Genomic DNA, 20,634 nt, shown 5'->3' with positions numbered 1-20,634 from the left:
CACCGGTTGGCGGTCTACCTCCTCCTAGCAGATTGGGGGGCTCTAAATTAGGGCCTCACGGAGGCCCTACCATACACAAAGTAGGCTATGTAGGAACGAGGATCTGGGGGGAGTGATCTGGGCCGTCGAGAAGATCCATCTCAAGGACGGCCTCCAATCACCGCCAAGCCTCAATCTACACTCCTCGAGACCCTCTTGCAATAGGACCTTCCATGTCTACCCTCGTGATGTGAAACCGTGGAATACTAGCTTGCCAAAAAGGACCAAACTCTGATACTCTGAGTCTATAATCCCAAGCCCTCCCTCTAATCGATGTCGGATGATGGTCACCCACGCCACCTTTGCCCGGGAGTCCCTGGAACTGTCTGATCCGGCCTAGAGAAAGTTCCGCACTAGGCGGCAAAGCTAAACTACATAGGACGAGGAGAAGCACCAAGGTGATGTACCAAGCCATCCCTAGGAGGACTTGGTTAACCACGAAAGCTTGGCCTCCTAGGGAAAGGCGAGTTGTACTCCAATAGGTCAGCTTCCTCCGAACAGAGTGGAGGACTGGAAGAAACTACTAGGCAGGAGTGATGTCGAGTCCCACCTAGAATCCTAGGTAACGGACGGTCTACACACCCATCTAAATCCCAAGTGGATGCCCCACTCCATGCTAGAGTCCGGGTCCGTAAGGAAACCAAGTGACTTTCGCTAGTTGATTTTCCCTCCCCTACAGTGCAAAACACCTCAAGAGCTAGTCTCACTCTCTCCAACATCAGCTCATCGTCCTCTATGTACAGTGTTGTATCATCTGCATACTCTGAGTCTAGCAGCTATGTCTCCTCTCTCACTGCAAGTCGAAGGTCACCTAACCCGCTCACATGTGACCTGAGCAAGTGAGACATCGCCTTTGCAAAGAGTAGGAACAGATATGGGGGTAGAGGGCAGCCCTGCCGGCGGACCGATCTCTCCAGTCAAAACTCCTCCCCTCGCCTGCCACCTATGAGAACCCTGCTACTAGCCGATCTGTAAAGTGCGGAGACCCCGCAGATCCATGCCTAGGGGAAGCCCAACCTCACCATGGTGCCCTCTAAGAAGTCCCAGTCAACCCTATCATAGGCTTTCTCCAAAATCCAGAAGTAGTACTGCCAATCCCTAACCACTGTGCTAGGCCCACTCTGTTGCCTCAAAGAAGGTGAAGACATTGTCTAGGATGCTCCTATCCTCGACAAAGCCTGTCTGTGTGTCATGAATAATGTCTGGAAGCACAGGGCGGAATCACCTACCAATCATCTTTGCCCGTGCCTTATTGGCTACTGACAGCAGCGTGATCGGTCTCCACTGGGATAGCTCCAACCGGTCTCCCTCTTTGGGAAGGAGATTGATAAGACCTACCGATAGACTCCCTGGCATCCTTCGTGAGCTGAAAATCTCCTGGAAAGCCAGCAATAACGGGTCCTCCACCACCTTCTAGTAGGTAGTGAAGAAGGCCTTGGAAAGGCCATCTTCTCCCGGGCATTTCTGCCCCTCCTATGCATGGAAAGCCTCCTCAAGTTCCTTCTCTGTGAAGGGGTCTAGGAGGGAGCGTCCCATCTATGTGACGAGGGACAAGATGAGATCCCAGACCTACTATCTACATCGTTGTCCTCTGGCTGAGGCTGTCTCCTGCTGGAAAAGGCATCCATAGTAGTTAGTGGCAATCTCCATTACCTCATCTGGGATAGAGCGAATCCTCCCATACCAATCCCGAAGGTTGCGTATTTGCTCTCCTGAGTTGTAGGGCTGATGCACTTGGAAAAACTCCCTGCACATCGTGTCCCCCTTCCACGCCCAGAAGGTTGCTAAGGTGCGGAATGAAAACTCTGAGCGCCTGTCCTCTAAGCCAGCGATGGCTGCTCGTGCGCACACCTCCTATGCGAGGAGGGTGGGCTCTCCTGGCGTCTCCTGTAGTAGTTTGTGCATGGCTGCTAGGTCCCATCGTAGTGCTCTCTCCTCCTCCCAGCTCTACTGCTTGGCCTGTAGGATTGCCTCCTGGCAGATACTACTCAACTCGGCTAGGACCTCTGCAACCTCCTCTGCAATCCAGTCCCTCCTACCCCACTCCCTAGTCCAAATCTACTCAATCTGTCTCTTCACCTCCTCCCTCCTGTAGATTGAATCTGGGATCCGATAGGGTCGTGTGTCTAGGGCAGATGTTGGGGCATCCAGTGTCAGGAGAACCAAGCAGTGATCAGACAAAGTGGTGCCAGCCAACTGCCCTACTTGGCCTCCACGAGAGCATCCCCACTCTCCCACATAAAATCTATCCAGCTACTCTAGCAAAACAATGCCTAGCCGCCTGTATCCCCAAGAGAAGTCCAACGACCTTTCCCTCCTATGGAAGGCTGGGTCTCTCCAAGCATCAGGTGCTCCCATTGCTAGTAGGAAGACCTCCCATGCCTCCTGCTACTCCCTAGCCATGCCCTGGTAACATGTGCCTCTGCCCTGCTGGTCCTCTAACACCTCCAGGTTATTGAAGTCTCCTCTAACAATCCAGGAGTCCATCTCTAGAAGTCCTGCTACGATCTCCGCCCAGAACCTGCTGCGTGCCCTAACCAAGGGCATAGACACTGAGGACTCCAAGGCACGAGTCTCCAATATCCAATCTAATCCATAGAACCCTCCTTGTCACAATCGTCCTGTGGTCCCGTACACAGGCGGTGAGCTGGGGCCAATAGAGGTGCATGCGCCTCCACTCTTGCCGTGGGTACTCATGGCGTGCTACCAGTAAGTGTGTGAACTACCTGGGAGTACCTTCCCTACCCACTGGGCTTGGCTAGGAGCGAGTTTGTGCTCCTAAAAAAGTAAGATGTTGATCTGTCCAGCAAGGGCAGGCTGCATGCAAGATGTAAACTCATAGGAAACATGTGACTCACAGAACACGCATCTATTCAGTGTGGAAACTACTCACGAAGAAGAAGAGCTATGAGGCATGCGGGTACGCTTTGCTACAGGCCTGGACGGTGAACTCCGTTCCCCCATGGTAGCCCTCGGGTGGCGGACCATGGGGGTGATATATGCACCTAGTGGTACCACCAAGGCATCTATCAGCTAGACTGAGAGACATGACTCTATACACTGGTAGAAACAGGCCACCTGTGCTAGGGGCCACTCGATCACATCCATCACAGCTCTCCACTGCGGAGGGGCTCGAAAGATAATGCTCAAATGTGGGACCTCGGCCCCAGCCCACCAATCAATGTCCATCATGCAACCAGGCCACTGCTGGCAAAAGAGGGCTAGTCCTCCTCCTCCCATCCACAAGGAGATATGGTCTGCCACCTCGCTCTTCACCTCCTCCTCTATCTGTGTCATCGTCCAATCTTCTGTGTGAGAGGTCTGAAGGAAGAAAGCGTAGTTTGGTCCATCCAGTGCTGCTAGTAGATGGATCATGCCGCTCCTTGACTTACGTACCATGAAGATTCACACCTCCAGAGGTAGTGGGAACTCGTTGCACTCCGCAACTCTCAGCTAAGACCATCGACTATTGCGAGAAAACTCCTGTGGTAGCAATTGTGCATGTCTCACGAGCAGCATGGACGAATGAGTTGGTGGCGAGCAGCATGGACAAATGAGTTGGTGGTTGTGTGGAGAGGGGGGCTTTTAGGCTGCAGGTGACTAGAGAATCTCGGCCTATGGGGCTCCTCACCTCCTCTTGTAGGGGGGGGTAGCAACCGTGGGAAGAGGGGAGGGTATGCAGGATGTGGGCCCTCGGGTGAGGTCATGGCTGTGTCCGAGGGGCTGACTACGGCCCTCCTTGCCATATTCCTCTCTATCTTCTCTGGACCCATGTAAAGCCTGTGACGGAGTGAGAGGATCGAGGTACAGCTGAGAGTGCAATAGACAGTGTGAGAGTGAGAGAGACAGAGTGAAGCACAACACCCAATCCAATAGACTGAAAGAGTGTCGAATGAAAGTACAAAGTACAACCCTTAAACCTTAGGGTTGTAGGGGGTGTTCACACCCGACACACGGTAAGTGCCCATAAGTGTGTAACATAAGCACATAAGCACTTACGAAAATAAGACTATAAGTCTGGGGGAAAAAACCTCTCCTACCGAGAGTAAAAAGTGCCCCAGTGTCCTACTGATCACCGACACTCCCATATAAGCGTAGGCGTAAGTGAGGCATGAGTCAAATACCCAACAAACCCCCTCGAGTGAAGAGTGATCAAGAGTACAAGGATCATCCGCTACCAAAGGATATCAAATTTAAAGCATCGCGAAATGCTTCAAATTTGTCACGAGGAAGAGCTTTGATGAAGACGTCTGCCACATTACTGGTGGTAGGACAATAGACAAGGCTGATATCACCTGCATGTAGCCTCTCTCTGACAAAGTGATAATGGATCTCAATGTGTTTCGTGTGGGCATGAAACACTGGGTTCCGTGCCACTGCAGTGGCACTCTGATTGTCAGTGAACAGAGGAGTAGGCTCCGTAACAGATACATCCAAATCAGCTAGCAAGCGTCTAAGCCATACGCATTCAACTGTGGTAGTGAAAGGTGCATTGTATTCAGCTTCACATGACGATGTGGCAACAGTGGATTGTTTCTTGCTAAGCCAAGAAATGCAAGAAGAGCCAAGAAAGAAACAATTGCCACTAGTGGAGTGACGTGTACCATAATCACCAACCCAATCAGAATCACTGTAAGCATTTAACTGCAGTGGTCTCCCCTTGGCATAAAGCAACCCAACAGATCGAGTACCCTCCAAGTAACGAAAAGCACACTTGACAGCTTGCCAATGTGACATACGTGGCTGATGCATATACCTGCTCAAAGCTGAAACTGCAAACTATATATCCGGCCTAGCGTTGCATAGGTAGATAAGACATCCAACTGCAGGAGCATATATATGTATATCAAGCAAATCACTGTCATCATGTAATGACAGTTTCAGTCCAGGTTCCATGGGAGTACAAACTGGCTTGCAATCCTGTAAGCCAAACTTCTCAAGAAGCTGCCCAATATACCTTGACTGTGATAGCCCAATACCTCAAGCATCATGTATGAACTGGATGCCCAAGTACTAATGCAAAACTCCCAAGTCAGACATGTCAAAAGTTTGCTGCAAATTTTGTTTGAATGCTGAAATCTGATCAGCATGTGTTCCGGTGAGCAAAAGGTCATCAACATAAAGACCTATAATCAACATAGATCCCCCTTCTTTACATACGTAAAGGGTAGACTCAGATGAGCTGTTTAGAAACCCCTGACCAAGCAAGAAAGCATCTATTTTTGCATACCAAGCTCTAGGAGCTTGTTTCAAACCATATAGTGCCTTTTTGAGCTTGCATACCAAATGTTCTGAGCCTTCAACTACAAAACCAATGGGCTGCTGTACATAAACTTCCTCCTGAAGTTCCCCATGTAAAAATACAGTCTTGATATCCAGCTGATGCACTGTCCAACCATAATGTGCAGCCAAAGTAATCATAGACCTGATGGTCGTCATACGGAAAGTAGGAGCAAATGTCTCCTCATAGTCAATGCCCTCTTTCTCTGCGTAGCCTTTAGCTACAAGCCGTGCCTTGTATTTATCAATGGATCCATCTTCTTTCCTTTTCAGTTTGTAAACCCATTTCGTTCCAATGGCTTTCTTCCCAAATGGCAAAGACACCAAATCCCAAGTTCGATTCTTAGTGATAGAATCAAATTCAGCTTGCATTGCTGCCATCCAATTCACACTGTGTTGTGCATCCTCAAAACATTCAAGCTCTTCTTTATCAAAAGTACTTGCTGCCATAACAAACTCCATGGTATGTGCTGAATCATGCAAACGAGTTTGCCTTCTAGTGCGACCAGCCATGGATGCATCCAAAGGACTATCTTGCATAGTCTGCAAATACCATCTAGGTAACTGTCTAGCTTCCTGACTGTGCAAGCTCTTGCTGAATTTCAGTTTCAGCATTATGCTGAATATTCCGATCAGCCAATGGCTGAATTTCTGCACTTTCCATAGGAGCAGCTGGCTGAACATTAGGTTCATTTTGAGTGTAAAAACAATAGTCGCTGTCCACAACAAAGGACGCGGACTCACTAGCAGTGGAAGGAGTAGTAGAAACAGACATGCCTGACTGCTTCTTCGTCTCTTTGGCAATGCGTTTCCGGCACTCAGTGATATAGTGGCCTGGCTTCTTACAATAATGACATTTTCCCTTTTTAGCTTGCGTCCCCCCTTGTGTCTGATTCTATGATGTGCCAGAAGTACCAGAACTCTGTGGAGCATTTTTCACCTTGTTGTTTTTGCCTTTTTGTCTTGCCACAAAAGCCTGCTCAGAGACTATAGCATCCACACCACTATTTTTCCTTGTTTGCTCCTCCTCTAGAAGCAAACTAACCAGCTGAATAAAAGTGAGTGGGTGCTCGGCAATCCTCATGGTGAGGTTTAATGCAGTATGAAAAGACAAGTACGAAGGAGGTAAGGAATTCAAGGTGGTGGACATCAACTGTGCATCCGAAAAGTACTCATCTACATTCATGAGCTGCTCCCGCAAGTCCTGAATCTTATTCAAGTGATCCTGCATAGACACACCCTCATTCATCTTCAAAGTTTCTAACTCTTTCTTCAAGAAAGAGATTCGAGTCTCATTCTTTCCTGCAAACATATGTCAGCCATGCATCTCGTGAAGAAGATGCTGAACGAATGTGAGGGATGATGGACCGCTGAACTGCCAAAGCAATCAGCGACGAAGCCTGTGCATCTCGTGTATCCCAAGCTTTTTGAGCTGCAGTTCTTGGAGGAAGTGGCTGAGGTGGAGCGGGCTGAGGTCCCCGTTGTCCACGTGTTCCTTGAGGAGGAGGAGGAGGAACGGGAGCTACAACTCTAGGTCGAGTTTCCTCTCCACTGACATAATCCCATAAATTCTTAGCCACTAATACTGTCAGATGGGAGAGGATCGAGGTGCAGCTGAAGTGCAGTAGACAGTGTGAGAGTGAGAGACAGAGTTGAGCACGATACCCAATGCAATAGTACTGAATAGAGTGTAAACTGAAAGTACAAAATGATAACCCTTATACCTTAGAGTTATAAGATGTCTGCCACATTGCTGGTGGTAGGACAGTAGACAAGGCTGATATCACCTGCATGTAGCCTCTCTCTGACAAAGTGGTAGTGAATCTCTATGTGTTTCGTGCGAGCATGAAACACAGGGTTCCGTGCCACTGCAATGGCACTCTGACTGTCAGTATATAAAGGAGTAGGCTCCATAACAGATACATCCAAATCAGCAAGTAAGCGTCTAAGCCATACGCACTCAACTGCAGTAGTGAAGGCTGCCTTGTACTCAGCTTCACATGACGACGTGGCAACAGTGGATTGTTTCTTGCTAAGCCAAGAAATGCATGACGAGCCAAGAAAGAAACAATTGCCACTAGTGGAGTGACGAGTATCAAAATCACCAGCCCAATCAGAGTCACTGTAAGCATGTAACTGCAGTGGTCCCCCCTTGGCATAAAGCAATCCAAGAGCTCTAGTACCCTGCAAGTAACGAAACACACGCTTCACAGCTTGCCAATGCGACATACGAGGCTGATGCATGTACCTGCTCAAAACTGAAACGGCAAACTGTATGTCTGGCCGAGTGTGGCATAGATAGATGAGACATCCCACTGCTGGAGCATAAGTATGGATATCAAACAAATCACTGTCATCATGTAATGACAGTTTGAGCCCAGGTTCCATGGGTGTACAAACTGGCTTGCAATCCTGTAAGCCAAACTTCTCAAGAAGTTGCCCAATGTACCTTGACTGACATAATCCAATGCCTCTAGCATCATGTACAAACTGGATGCCCAAGTAATAGTGCAAAATACCCAAGTCAGACATGTCAAAAGTTTGCTGTAAATTATTTTTGAATGCTGAAATCTGATCAGCACGTGTTCCAGTGAGCAAAAGGTCGTCTACATATAGACACAAAATCAGCATGGATCCCCCCTCTTTATGTACATAAAGGGTAGACTCAGATGGGCTGTTTACAAACCCCTGACTAAGCAAGAAGGCATCTATCTTTGCGTACCAAGCTCGTGGAGCTTGTTTCAAACCATATAGAGCTTTTTTCAGCTTGCATACTAAATTTTCTGAGCCTTCAACTGCAAAACCAATGGGCTGCTGTACATACACTTCTTCCTGAAGTTCCCCATGTAAGAATGCAGTTTTTATATCCAGCTGATGCACTTTCCAACCAAAATGTGCAGCCAAGGCAATCATAGACCGAATGGTCGTCATACGGGAGGTAGGAGCAAAGGTCTCCTCATAGTCAATGCCCTTTTTTTGTGCGTAGCCTTTAGCTACCAGCCGTGCCTTGTACTTATCTATGGATCCATCTGCATTCCTTTTCAATTTGTAGACCCATTTCGTACCAATGGCACGCTTGCCAACTTGCAAAGACACCAAATCCCAAGTATGATTCTTATGAATAGAATCCAATTCAGCTTGCATGGCTGCCATCCAATGCACACTATGTCGTGCATCCTCAAAACATTCAGGCTCCTCATTATCATGAGTACATGCTGCCATAACCAACTCCATGGAATGTGCTGAATCATGCAGTCGAGTTTGCCTTCGAGTACGACCAGCCAAGGGTGTTTCCAAATGACTATCTCTCATAGTCTGCGTGTACCATCTAGGCACCTGTCTTGCTTCCTGACTGTGTACAAGTTCCTGCTGAATTTCAGTTTCAGCAATGTGCTGATTTACTGCATGTTCCATAGGAGCAGCTGGCTGAACATTAGGTTCATTTGCTGAAGTACCAGCTGAATCACCAAATGTGATGGGCAGCAGCCCTTCAAAGACATCACGGGCAGCCTGATATGTATCAAAACCAGCCAAGGATAATTCTGATTTTTCATCAAATACAACATCCCTGCTGACAAAAACCTTCTTGGTCACGGGATCATAGAGTCTGTAGCCTTTGCTTTCGCTGCTATATCCCATCAAGATGCATTTTACAGCCTTGTTGTCCAACTTCTTTCGAAGTACCTGTGGAATATGGGCATATGCAAGACACCCAAAAGTACGGAAGTGGCCAACAGAAGGTTTGCGGCTGTGCCAAGCCTCAAAAGGTGTGACGGTTTTCAAGGCCTTGGTAGGGCATCTGTTCAAAATGTGGCAAGCGCACATGACGGCTTCCATCCAAAAACTATGAGGCAAACTCTTTGCCTTCAGCATACATCTGGCCATCTCCATGAGTGACCGATTTTTCCTCTCTGCTACCCCATTCTGCTGTGGAGTATATGCAGTAGTGTACTGATGGATAATGCCCTTCTGCTGCAAATAAGAATTCAGCATAGAGGACATGTATTCCCCCCCTCGGTCCGAACGGAGAGTCTTAATCTTGCAACCAGACTGAGTTTCCACAAGTGCACTGAAAGCCAAAAATGCATCATACACTTCTGACTTCTTTTTCAAGCAGTAGACCCAGCACAAACGTGTAAAGTCATCAATAAATGTTACAAAATAGTAACAACCACCCAATGACTGTGTCTGCATGGGCCCACAAACATCCGAATGCACAAGCTGCAATCTGGCTGTTGCTCTAAAAGCAACATCACGGGGAAAAGAGAAACGATGCATTTTCCCCAAAATGCAACCCTCGCATAAATGCTCAGGAGGTCTCTCCAAGAGAGGTAATCCATCCAACATCTGAGTACGCTGTAATAGCATCAAGCTGCCATAGTTTACATGCCCCAAACGAGCATGCCATAACTCTGCCTCTAACATAGCAAGAGTAAGAGTGGATGTCAAATATGCAGACTGATCTACCGAAAGAGCATCCAACTCATATAACCCATGACACAAAGAACCTGTCAAGACCAATGTCATGTGTTCCTTGTCACGGACCATGCAACGGTCATCATCAAAGGTGACCTGCAAACCACAACGTGCCATAGAAGAAATGGAAAGCAGATTCTTCTTAATGCCAGGCACATACAAAGCATCCTGTAGGCGGAGAATAGAGCCATCAATGGCTGTAAGCTGAATCTCCCCAATACCACGAACAGGGTATGATGCATTATTAGCACACTGAACAGACTTCCCAACGGGAGGTGCACCAAGAGAAGCAAACAAATCTCTACGAGATGTGATATGCCGTGAAGCACCACTGTCAAAGAACCAAGTGTCAGCATCTTCTGTAGAGCTAAATGCTCTATCAGCCCAAGAGACATCATAACTGCAAGTGTAAAAACAATAGTCCCTGTCTGCAACAAAGGACGCGGACTCACTAGCAGTGGAAGGAGCTGCAGAAACAGACATCCCTGACTCCTTCTTCTTCTCTTTGGCGATGCGCTTCCTGCACTCAGTGATGTAGTGGCCAGGCTTCTTGCAGTAATGGCATTTTCCTTTCTTGGCTTGCGTGCCCCCCTGTTTCTGACTTGTCTGTGAAGTGTTACTACTACCAGAACTCTGCGAAGCATTTTTCCCTTGGCTGTTTTTACCCTTCTGCCTTGACATAAAAGCCTGCTCAGAGGCTATACCATCCACACCACTGTTCCGTCTAGTTTGCTCTTCCTCTAGAAGCAAACTGACAAGCTGAATGAAAGTGATGGGCTCTTTCGAAATCCTCATAGTGAGGTTCAAGGCAGTATGAAAAGCCAAGTAAGAGGGAGCCAGTGAATTCAATGTCGTAGAAATCAGCTGCGCATCTGAGTAGTACTCATCCACATTCATGAGTTGCTCCCGCAAGTCCTGAATTTTGTTGAGATGATCCTGCATAGAATCACCCTCATTCATCTTTAGAGTCTCTAGCTCTTTCTTCAAGAAAGAGATGCGAGTCTCATTCTTTCCTGCAAACATCTGCTCCAATATCAACCAAGCTTCTTGTGAAGAAGCTGCTGAACGAATATGAGGAATGATAGAACGCTGAACTGCCAATGCAATCAGCGACATAGCCTGTGCATCCCGTGTATCCCAAGTTTTCTGAGCTGCAGTTCTTGGGGAAAGTGGCTGAGCGGGGTGAGGTGGAGGGGGCTGAGGTTGCCCTCTTGCACGTCCTCCTGGAGGAGGAGTAGCGGGAGCCACAACTCCCGGTCGTGCTTCCTCTCCACTGACATAATCCCACAAATTTTTTGCCACTAATACATTCTTCATCATGAAAGACCAAAGGGAATAATTGTTCCCATCCAATCGGTCTTCCTTGGACACATAGGTGAATACATCTCCTCCCTGATTTGCCATTATTTCCCAAAAGGCAATAGAGCAATGTCAATGCAGTACGGGCTGGAAATCTGCAAATTTCCAGAAATTGCAGCAAACACAAGTCTGCAATTAATGTGCAAAGGGTACTCTGTCACAAAAAAACTGTCACTGATGCACGCTTCCCAACGTGCAATTAGTACTCAGCAGCACTAAAACATCAAAAGCCCCAAAATTTTCTGCCCAAAATTTCTGTCACAAATGTCTGTTACAAAAGCCCCAAAATGTGCATTCAATGTGTCACAGACAGACACAGCACGTTTCCCAATGTGCAAACAGTGCAGTGCAACACTGTTATGAATAAATCCCCAAAATTTTGCCAAAATCTCTGTCAAAAACAGTCGGTCTGTGACTGTATCAGCAGTTTAAATGCATCTGTCCTCCAAATACACAAAAGCCCCAAAATTTTCTGACCATTCAGTCAGAAATTTGCATGAAATTTACTTTTCCAGTAAATCTGTGCCAACTCCGTGTGAACCGCCGCTTCCAGAATTTTATTCTAGGCTGAAATAATAAAATTTTTGAAAATTTTACCTGGTCGTGTGGCAACGCTGAACTGACGTGGAGCAGGTCGTCTGACGGGCGGGCGGACTGGCTGACGTGGAGCTTTACAACGGCGGTAGGCAGATTTGGCGGGCTGCGCGAATCTGAAGCGGGCAGGCAGGTCGTCTGACGGGCGAGGTAAGACTGTCGCGAGCAGGCGTTGACTCCGCCTGCACGAAACAGGGCCCTGGTGGACTGGTGGAGCTGCTCGCGAGCTGACGAGCGACTGCTGACGGGCAGCTGCTGACGTGGACGACTGTAGTGAGAAGCCTGCGCTGACAAACGTCAGCACCTGCAGCTGACGCGACACGCCTGCTGGTGGCGCGCTGTGACAGGGCAGTGTTGCGCGCCGACTGTTGGAGCTGCGCGCAGGGCAGATGCAGAACAGAGGTGGCTCGAGTGCGGTCAGGACTGCACGTTGCAAGCAGAAGCTGAGCTCAGAGCTGAGCTCTGATACCAAATGTCAGATGGGAGAGGATCGAGGTGCAGCTGAAGTGCAGTAGACAGTGTGAGAGTGAGAGACAGAGTTGAGCACGATACCCAATGCAATAGTACTGAATAGAGTGTAAACTGAAAGTACAAAATGATAACCCTTATACCTTAGAGTTATAAGGGGCTGTTCACACCCGAACACAGTAAGTGCCCGTAAGTGTGCACCACAAGCACATACAAAATAGTACACATAATCTGGGGGAAAAAACCTCTCCTACCGAGAGTAAAAAGTGCCCCAGTGTCCTAGTGATCACCCGCACACTCCCATATGAGCGTAGGCGTAAGTAAGGCGTGTGAGATACCCAACAAATACATTCTTCATCATGAATGACCATAGCGAATAATTGTTTCCATCCAATCTGTCTTCCTTGGATACATAGGTAAATACATCACCTCCCTGATTTGCCATGATGAGAAATTTCCAAAGACAAATGAGCAATGTCAAAGCAGTAAGGGCTGGAAATCTACAAATTTCCAGAACTTGCAACAAGCACACTTCTGCAATTAATGTGAAAGGGTGTACTCTGTCAAGAACTATCTTTAATGCACGCTTCCCAAGGTACAAACAGTGCTCAGCAACACTATAATGTCAAAATCCCCAAAATTTCTTGCCTCAAATGTGTTCAAAACAGTCTTTCTGTGACTGTAGCTGCAGTTCATATGCAAATGTCCTCAAAAAACATAAAAGCCCCAAAATGTCTGATAAATTTGGCCAGAAATTTGCATTCAATGTGTCCCAAACACGTTTCTGAATGTTGTGCCTGCTACGTAGGAATCCTCTCTTCCAGAAATTTATCTGGAATGAAAGGATAAAGAAAAAAAAAATTTAAAAATACCTGATGTACTGACAGGCTGTCGTTGACCACTCAGCGTGGTGCTGACGGGTGACACGCGGCGCAGCAGTAGACGTGGCAGGAGCCGGAGTCGCTGACGATGCCTGAACAGGGGCGTCGCAAGCAGGTGGCGCAGCACAGAAGGCAAGCACTGATCCACACGGGGTCTACAGGTGGTGCACTTGCAGAGTAGGCGGCGCCTCCAGCGGACAGGTGGCGGCGTCTCCTTGAGCCGAGGATGCTGGCGGACTGACTGGCGGTGGCGAGCTGCAGGAGGACACACTGGTGAACCTAGCGCTGATGGTGCAGTGGGAGCAGGAGTAGGCGGTGCTGGCGGGCAGACGAGCTGGAGGAGGCCCTGTCGCATGAGCTACAAGCTGGGCGCTGCAAGCGACAGCACAGGCAGTTGGGGGCGGACCTGCAGGCGGTGCAGGTGGCTGCACTAATGGTGGAGATTGCAGGTCTGAATGGCCAGCAGTTGGGGCAGCAGCTGACAAAGCTGGAGCTGACCAAGAGCTCAGCGAATTTGGGTGCTGCTGGTACAGGAGTGAACAGGGCGAGAGGCTGAGCTGAACCTGAGCTGAATCCTTGCTCTGATAACAAATGTGAGGGAGTGAGAGGATTGAGGTACAGCTGAGAGTGCAGTAGACAGTGTGAGAGTGAGAGAGACAGAGTGAAGCACGACACCCAATCCAATAGACTGAAAGAGTGTCGAATGAAAGTACAAAGTACAACCCTTAAACCTTAGGGTTGTAGGGGGTGTTCACACTCGACACACGGTAAGTGCCCATAAGTGTGTAACATAAGCACATAAGCACATATGAAAATGAGACTATAAGTCTGGGGGAAAACACCTCTCCTACCGAGAGTAAAAAGTGCCCCAATGTCCTACTGATCACCGACACTCCCATATGAGCGTAGGCGTAAGTGAGGCGTGAGTCAAATACCCAACAAAGCCCTCCATGTCCACTTGTGGGCCTATGGAAGAAGCCACGTTGGCTTCGAAGCGCTTGCGATCTCCTGCCTGATGCCCAAAGTCATGGTGATGCAGGCACTGCCCTGGCTACCCATTCACAATAACCTGCTGCTTGAAGGAGTGTCCACCTGCCTCAATCTCCAAAAACTGTGGTATATTCTTTGTCTCTTTCATTGCCACCCATACCTTTGGGACTCTTGCGGCCGTCACTGCGTTCGCGAAGGAGGCGAGAAGGACAATGCCAAACAGCCGTCCAAAGTTCTCCACTAACTAGCGATACTCTATCGCCAATCCGGGGAAGAGTAGCATGACCGGATATCTAAGGAATCTATTGTGGAGCGCGAATGCCGAACCATGTAGATGACCCCCTTCATGGAAGCATAGGGTAAGCTAGCTAGTAGCTCACGCATTGCATCTGCCGAGGTGAGTCGTACCATGAAAATCCCTTGACCCATGAGAACCGCCTCCACGATCTACGCTATGCCAATGCACAACATGGAGTGAAGCCAATCCCGAAGCTGGGCCTTGGATGGGGAGTGTCCTACTACTTGACCAAAGATCGTTGTTTCTTTTAGCTCCAGCTCTGGACGGACAACTAAGAGTTGTTCCTCAGAAGCACGTGCAATCTGTTGCTTGATGCCCAAAGTCATGGCAACGCAAGCACTACCCTGGCTGCCCATTCACAATATCTGCTACCTGAAGGAGTGTCCGCCTACCTCAATCTCCAGAAACTGTGGTATATTCTTTGTCTCTTTTACTGCCACCCATACCTTTGGGACTCCTACCTGCGTCCGCAAAGGAGGCGAGAAGGACAGTGCCGAACAGCCGGCCAAAGTCCTCCGCTAACTAGCGATACTCTATCGCCAATCCAGGGAAGGGTAGGATGACCGGATACCTAAGGAATCTGTTGTGGAGCGCGAATGCCTCCACTGTGAAGCCACTGTACCAAGGACCCATGTAGATGACCCCCTTCATGGAAGCATAGGGTGAGCTAGCCAGTAGCTCACATGCTGCGTCTACCGAGGTGAGTCGTACCATCCCTTGACCCATGAGAACCGCCTCCACGATCTACGTTGTGCCAATGCACAGCATGGAGTGAAGCCAATCCCAAAGCTGGGCCCTGGATGGGGAGCGTCCTACTACCTGACCAAAGATCGTTGTTTCTTTTAGCTCCAACTCTGTGGCACGGACGGCTAAGAGCTATTCCTCTCAGAGAGGATGACATGCAAGGTGTTTGACTAGGGGGACTTGCAGAATGAACCGGTGTCTAACCAAATGTGTCCATTGCACGTCCCTGTTGAGACGGAGGGAAGGGGGGCGCAGCACATCAGGAAGTGGGGTGCAGCGTGACGGAGGGAAGGGGGGAAGGCACAATGTCGGGTAGGAGGGAGGAGGGAGGCGCAATGGCGGCCAGGAAGAGAGGGGCGCGATGGCAACCAAGAGGGGGGGAAGGCGTGATGGCGGCAAGAGGGAGGGGGGAGGTGTGATGCCGGGAAACAGCGCGATAGCAAGGAGCTTGCTTGATAGTCACTTACATGCAATGTAGAGATTTGAAAAGCTCAAAAGTCTCAGAGAGCCATGGTAGAAGGTCGAAAAGAAAAAAAGCAAACAAGCCCTCTTATTTGATGAGGTAGCCACTCTCAAAGCAACCAACTAGCAACACCCGGTTCCCAGTCATTTATTTACTTCTCACATGGGAGTTTGTAGCCCACTATGCATATCAATTAAAAACCAAGTCCCCCTAATTAAATTCAAGAGTGCCCTTCATAAAATAAAATACCTATTACTGAACATGTTTGGCCATATAAAAGTATTAGTTGATAAAATGAAATCCAACAAAAAGGTACCTGTTTCCACATTAGTCTAGTCTCCAAGGTGAGTTGAAGAGGTTCCAAAATTGAGAAAGCACAATCAAGGTCATACTTTTCCAAAGCTAAACCAACATCAATCAATGCATCATCCAATTCATATGAAACCTGCTGCAAAAAGAGCACCCTTAAGAGGCAATCCAACTTACATTATATGATTATTCAATTATCTATAGATCGTTGTTTATTCAACTGCTTAGAGGGTACATACTAGCTAATCACATACACAAACTTGATTATCATGTATTGATTCTGTTGTTGCAAATGGGGTCACTCTCTTAGAAGCTTGAATATTTACTTCTATGGAATAGAGGCAAGGTAGGGTGTATGTGCTGCACGTTGGCTTCCTCAGAGTAGTATGCTTTGTCTGCTAGTACTTCAACTAGACTATAGTTGCTAGAACAGTGGGTTGAAGCTCTGGATGTAGAACCACCCAAGGGTGGGGAAAGTCCAAGGGAAGAAGGAAAATCTAGGAGCTACCTGGAAAATCTGGGAAATAATATATAAAAGTAGCAAAGTCTATGGGGAAATAATACAACAAAAGGTCTATAGGGAAACATGGGAAATGCTACAGGGAAGTGAGAAATGTTGAAGAAATTCTGTAGGGAAAAAACAAGTCAAGTCTATATAGAACAGTTTGCTAAGAAAAATTTGTAGAAAAGTCTAGGAGGCAAGAGGAAAATCCATAGGAAAGGCGGGAGAGATCCTCAAGAAGAGATAGGGCAGTAGGAACCAAGACTTTCTCTAGGAGAGACAAGGTAGTAAGAGCTAGGACTTTCTCCAAGAAGGATTCATCGATATTATGTGGATGGCTCGACCTACGACAGAGGCAACCTTGCAGGCATCATACTTAGCATGACCCTCTTGGACCACTCGCCAATACAGATACTTCTCTTTGAGAGAGTAGGGGAGCCCCACTCCAGTGGGTTCTGGACCACTTGTTCTACAAGGAGAATCTTAGAGAGAAAGTCACACAGATTTGGACATCTAGACCCTTCTCAGCTGGATGAGTAGCTAGTGACTTGGATGACAGCCTAAAGGAGATTAGTTCCTTCTTCAAATAGGAGGCTATCAGGAGGAGAAAGAGCATTCTAGAGAAGGAAAGAACTGCCAAAGAATCTTTGGCTGCCTTACAAAGGGACAAGGTGTGATGACTAGGATGCAAATGGACAGCTTAGAGAAAGCACACTACCAGAGCAGAGATTGATACCATGAAGGAAGCTAGATCAGAGTACACATTCCATTGGAGAGCTTCTTTCTGGACTCAGTCTGGGGACAGGGTTAACAGACAATTTTTAGCAGCATGGGGCCAAAACACTCGAGACAAGGTGTTCAGAGACTTAAGAGAGATTATGGATCCATTGCACATGGGCCTCTGGAGGCGAGACAAATGGCCAAACAATACTATCTAGCTCTACTAGGATCCACCACTAGGCCTCACAGATACAAAGACAGTCAGGCCAGCAGGATGGTTGCAGACAAGATTATGAATGGCCCATTTAATGGAGGAGTTGGAGGAGGTAGCTCACACACTGCTCTCAGGGAAGTGTCCATGAGAAGATGGACTGGATAAGTTCTTTTTTGTGAGCTACTAGGATATTATCAGCGCTTCAAAGGAAGTAGAGGCAGATTGGAGATTACACCTTGCTTTGAACTGCCTATAAGATGCTTGCAAAGGCGATTAGGTTCAGGCTAGCACCATAGATAGGATTTGTCCGAGAGCACAGCATCTTGGACAACATTTTCACCTTTTTGGGAGACCACAACTTTGGCTAGATTGAGGAAGCAAGACCATATTGTGCTCCTCGACTTCACAAGTTCAATAGAAATGTACAAGATCCAACTGTCCTTGATTGCATGTGAGTGTGACCAAAAGGCATGGAAAACTGAAACACATTGAACTAAATGACACTTGTAACGTTGAACATTGTTGCTGATGTTAACTTGTCCGTGCATGCCTTCCCACCAGTTACCAATACTTGAACATTGATATATGAGGTCTTACTGGTTTTCTTTTCTTTCTATTCAGTTATTCCTTTATCTAATAAAAGCAAAGTTTTCACAGAAAAATGAAAAAATCTCTACTCTCACCCACATTGCTGAATCCTTCATTCACCAATACTTCCGTACGTCCTTGTACACGTCGAACCCCTTCCAAATCTCCCTATGTATTTGGAAATTTCAAGGAACAACAATGAGCTATTGAAAGGGCAAGACAATTGACTTTGAAAAGTAAAAGGAAAGATAGCAAAACTATACCTTCAAAGGGAAGATTGTCGGATGGTCAATATTTAGAATGCTATACCAAATGCACAATGTGAATTGACTCTGGAAAATAACATGTGAATCAAGTAATGCATGCGAGAAGTTATGAAGTGCTTCATACAAAGAATTTAGTAAGTGCTTCATAGCTATGATGGATTGAGTTGTTACGAGATTGACTCTGGAAAATAATATGCAAATCAAATACTGTACATGAAAGTTACAAGTGCTTCATATAAGACATATAATAAGGGCTTCAACCAAGTAACGAGTAACTAGTTGCTTTAATGATTTTGAATCGACTATGGAATTATGGTGGATAGTCATTATGATGAGTTTGCTCCCTGTTTTATGGAGTAAAAACATGCTGTTATTCATATTACTTTTTTTGGGGGGTTCTGGGGGGGCAAGCATGGCAATACATGGGCTCAATAGAAGAGCTAGAGCATACAATAGGAAGGCTCACAATAATGTTGGAACTACATCACACAGACACAAACCCTCTCAAGGCAGTCTGAGTGGCATGAAAGACGAGAGAAAATGTGTAGCAAGTCTGGGAGTATAGATCTAGAAAAGATATAGAATTCCCAATGGGAAAGAACACCTATCCAAGCTCCTAATAATGCCACAAATCTCCCTAAAGCTCATCCTCAAAAAGAATGAAAGGTAGAAGATCAAAGCTAGCAAGGGTGGCATTTAGCCAAAATCACTCTGCTGAAGATCTAGTAGCAGGCTTTCAGGATATGCCTCTCTGCAACGCTCCCTATAAGCTCCTAGTCTCTAGATCTTGATTGTTATCCTGAAGGCTTCAACCCACTAGGTGGGCAGGGCCTCTAAATCAAGGACAATAAAGGAGCCAGCCTCATTCATGTCATATAACTCAGCCTCATAAAGTAAGTGACACCTCTAGCTTGCAAACTGCCTGCCAAAAGCCTGTACAAGTTCCTCTCCAAAGCAATTGGACCTGCATGCCAAAAGGTAGCAGTTTAGTGTCTCCAAGCATTGTTGTTGACATCATTGACAGGGTCAATTCTATTGGATTGCACCAACTAATTGCGAATTAGAAGCAACAATCCATAGATAAAAAAGTCATCTTTCTCCTCTAGAAAGCACAAAGGCTAAATGGTGCTTTTTTACATGCAATGTCAATCCCTAGTGGGAGCCCACAAATCATAATCCTGCATCAAAACTTCCTTCCAGTGGCGCTGGTCTTGCCACAATTACCAAGTGAAACACAAGCTGTTTGATGCCCGAATTTACAGTCTGTAGTCACCTCAAGTTTTTGTTAGCAAGTAGGGGACTTGATCAAACCGGGGGGGCTGCTTGTGAGATCTTGATGTTTTTTTATGTGTGAGGGCTTTCCAGCAGGTCTCATAGTGCTCCATAAAGGAGCTTCTACCTAATGCTCAAAAGTAGGGTTGCCAACTGCTGCTCTACATAAATGTCTATCCCCACACGGCATCCCAAGCAAAAGACATGATCTTTTCTAGATTGGCAGGTTTATATGGAGATTAGGGTTTGTGATATAGATGGACTAGTCAGTGCCATTCGTGGCACTACTCTCTCAGACCATTCACTAGTCCAATTGGTTCTCTATGAGAGATTCAGAGGACCATCAAGATCCCCAACCTCTTGTACTACAATGACAATCTCAAAGAGCACTTTGCAGGGTCTAGATTATTCTCACTTGGCTGAACAACGAGAGATTTGGATGAGAGCCTCCAGAAACTCAACTCCTTCAGAGAGGAGGCTTTGAGAAGAAGACATGGCCGTTTAGAGAGGGAGAGGATTGCTAGAGCATCATTGGCAGCAGTAGAGAGGGAGGAGAGACATCCAAGGCCTTTTAGAGAGAGGGAGATGATTGCTAGAGCATCACTTGAAGCATTAGAGAGGGAGGGGATGTTCATGGGTGGTTGAGAGGATGGATGTTGCTAAAGCACACACAAATATTGCGAATGAGGCTAGATCAGAGCATAAGGATCATGTGAGAGCTTTCTATAGGACTTAAGACTGAAGATAGAGTGAAGTGCTTCTTCTGCACTACAGAACCTAGACACTCTATAGGGAGCATGGAGAATCAAGAGAGCTGAGGGATCCTTAGTGCAGGTTCCTCACAAGGTTTCATACGTGGCTACATATTACTACATAGCCTTTCTAGAATCCAAACCAGATGCCCTAAGCAGAGATTTGATGGTTCTCTTCCCAAAGAAGGAACTTACAAAGGCAATCACGCCTTGCCTTCAAGCAAGTGTCCAGGACAGGCAAGACTTTCTTCTTGAACTAGTTGGATCTTCTCAAGCAGGCCTTATGACAGCTTTCCAAGAGATTATTGCATTAGGAGATGTGCAACGAGGCTATCCAAGGGACTGATTCATCTCACTCCCAAGGGTAGTGGTCACAAATTGGAGATGATATAGTGGAGACCTTTGGCTTGGAACTGCTC

General features: G+C 47.1%; 1 protein-coding gene across 1 annotated transcript in view; it reads right to left on the bottom strand.

The window, feature by feature from the left end:
- LOC148019832 (intraflagellar transport protein 172-like) overlaps positions 1-20,634 on the bottom strand; it is a 324,662-nt gene that overhangs the window by 218,788 nt on the left and 85,240 nt on the right. The window contains exons 16-18 of the mRNA XM_087700018.1: positions 18,189-18,257; positions 18,025-18,093; positions 15,909-16,037 (exon numbers count right to left, since the gene is read on the bottom strand). Coding sequence (XP_087556144.1) covers positions 15,909-16,037; positions 18,025-18,093; positions 18,189-18,257 — 267 coding nt within the window. The remainder of the gene's footprint in view (positions 1-15,908; positions 16,038-18,024; positions 18,094-18,188; positions 18,258-20,634) is intronic.

This window comes from Lygodium microphyllum, chromosome 19 (genome assembly GCF_053477565.2).
Source record: "Lygodium microphyllum isolate KBCC chromosome 19, Lygodium_microphyllum_v1.1.10, whole genome shotgun sequence".
Taxonomy (NCBI): domain Eukaryota; kingdom Viridiplantae; phylum Streptophyta; class Polypodiopsida; order Schizaeales; family Lygodiaceae; genus Lygodium; species Lygodium microphyllum.
Note: the sequence above shows the minus strand (reverse complement) of the source record. Positions and strands in the feature narration are given on the sequence as shown.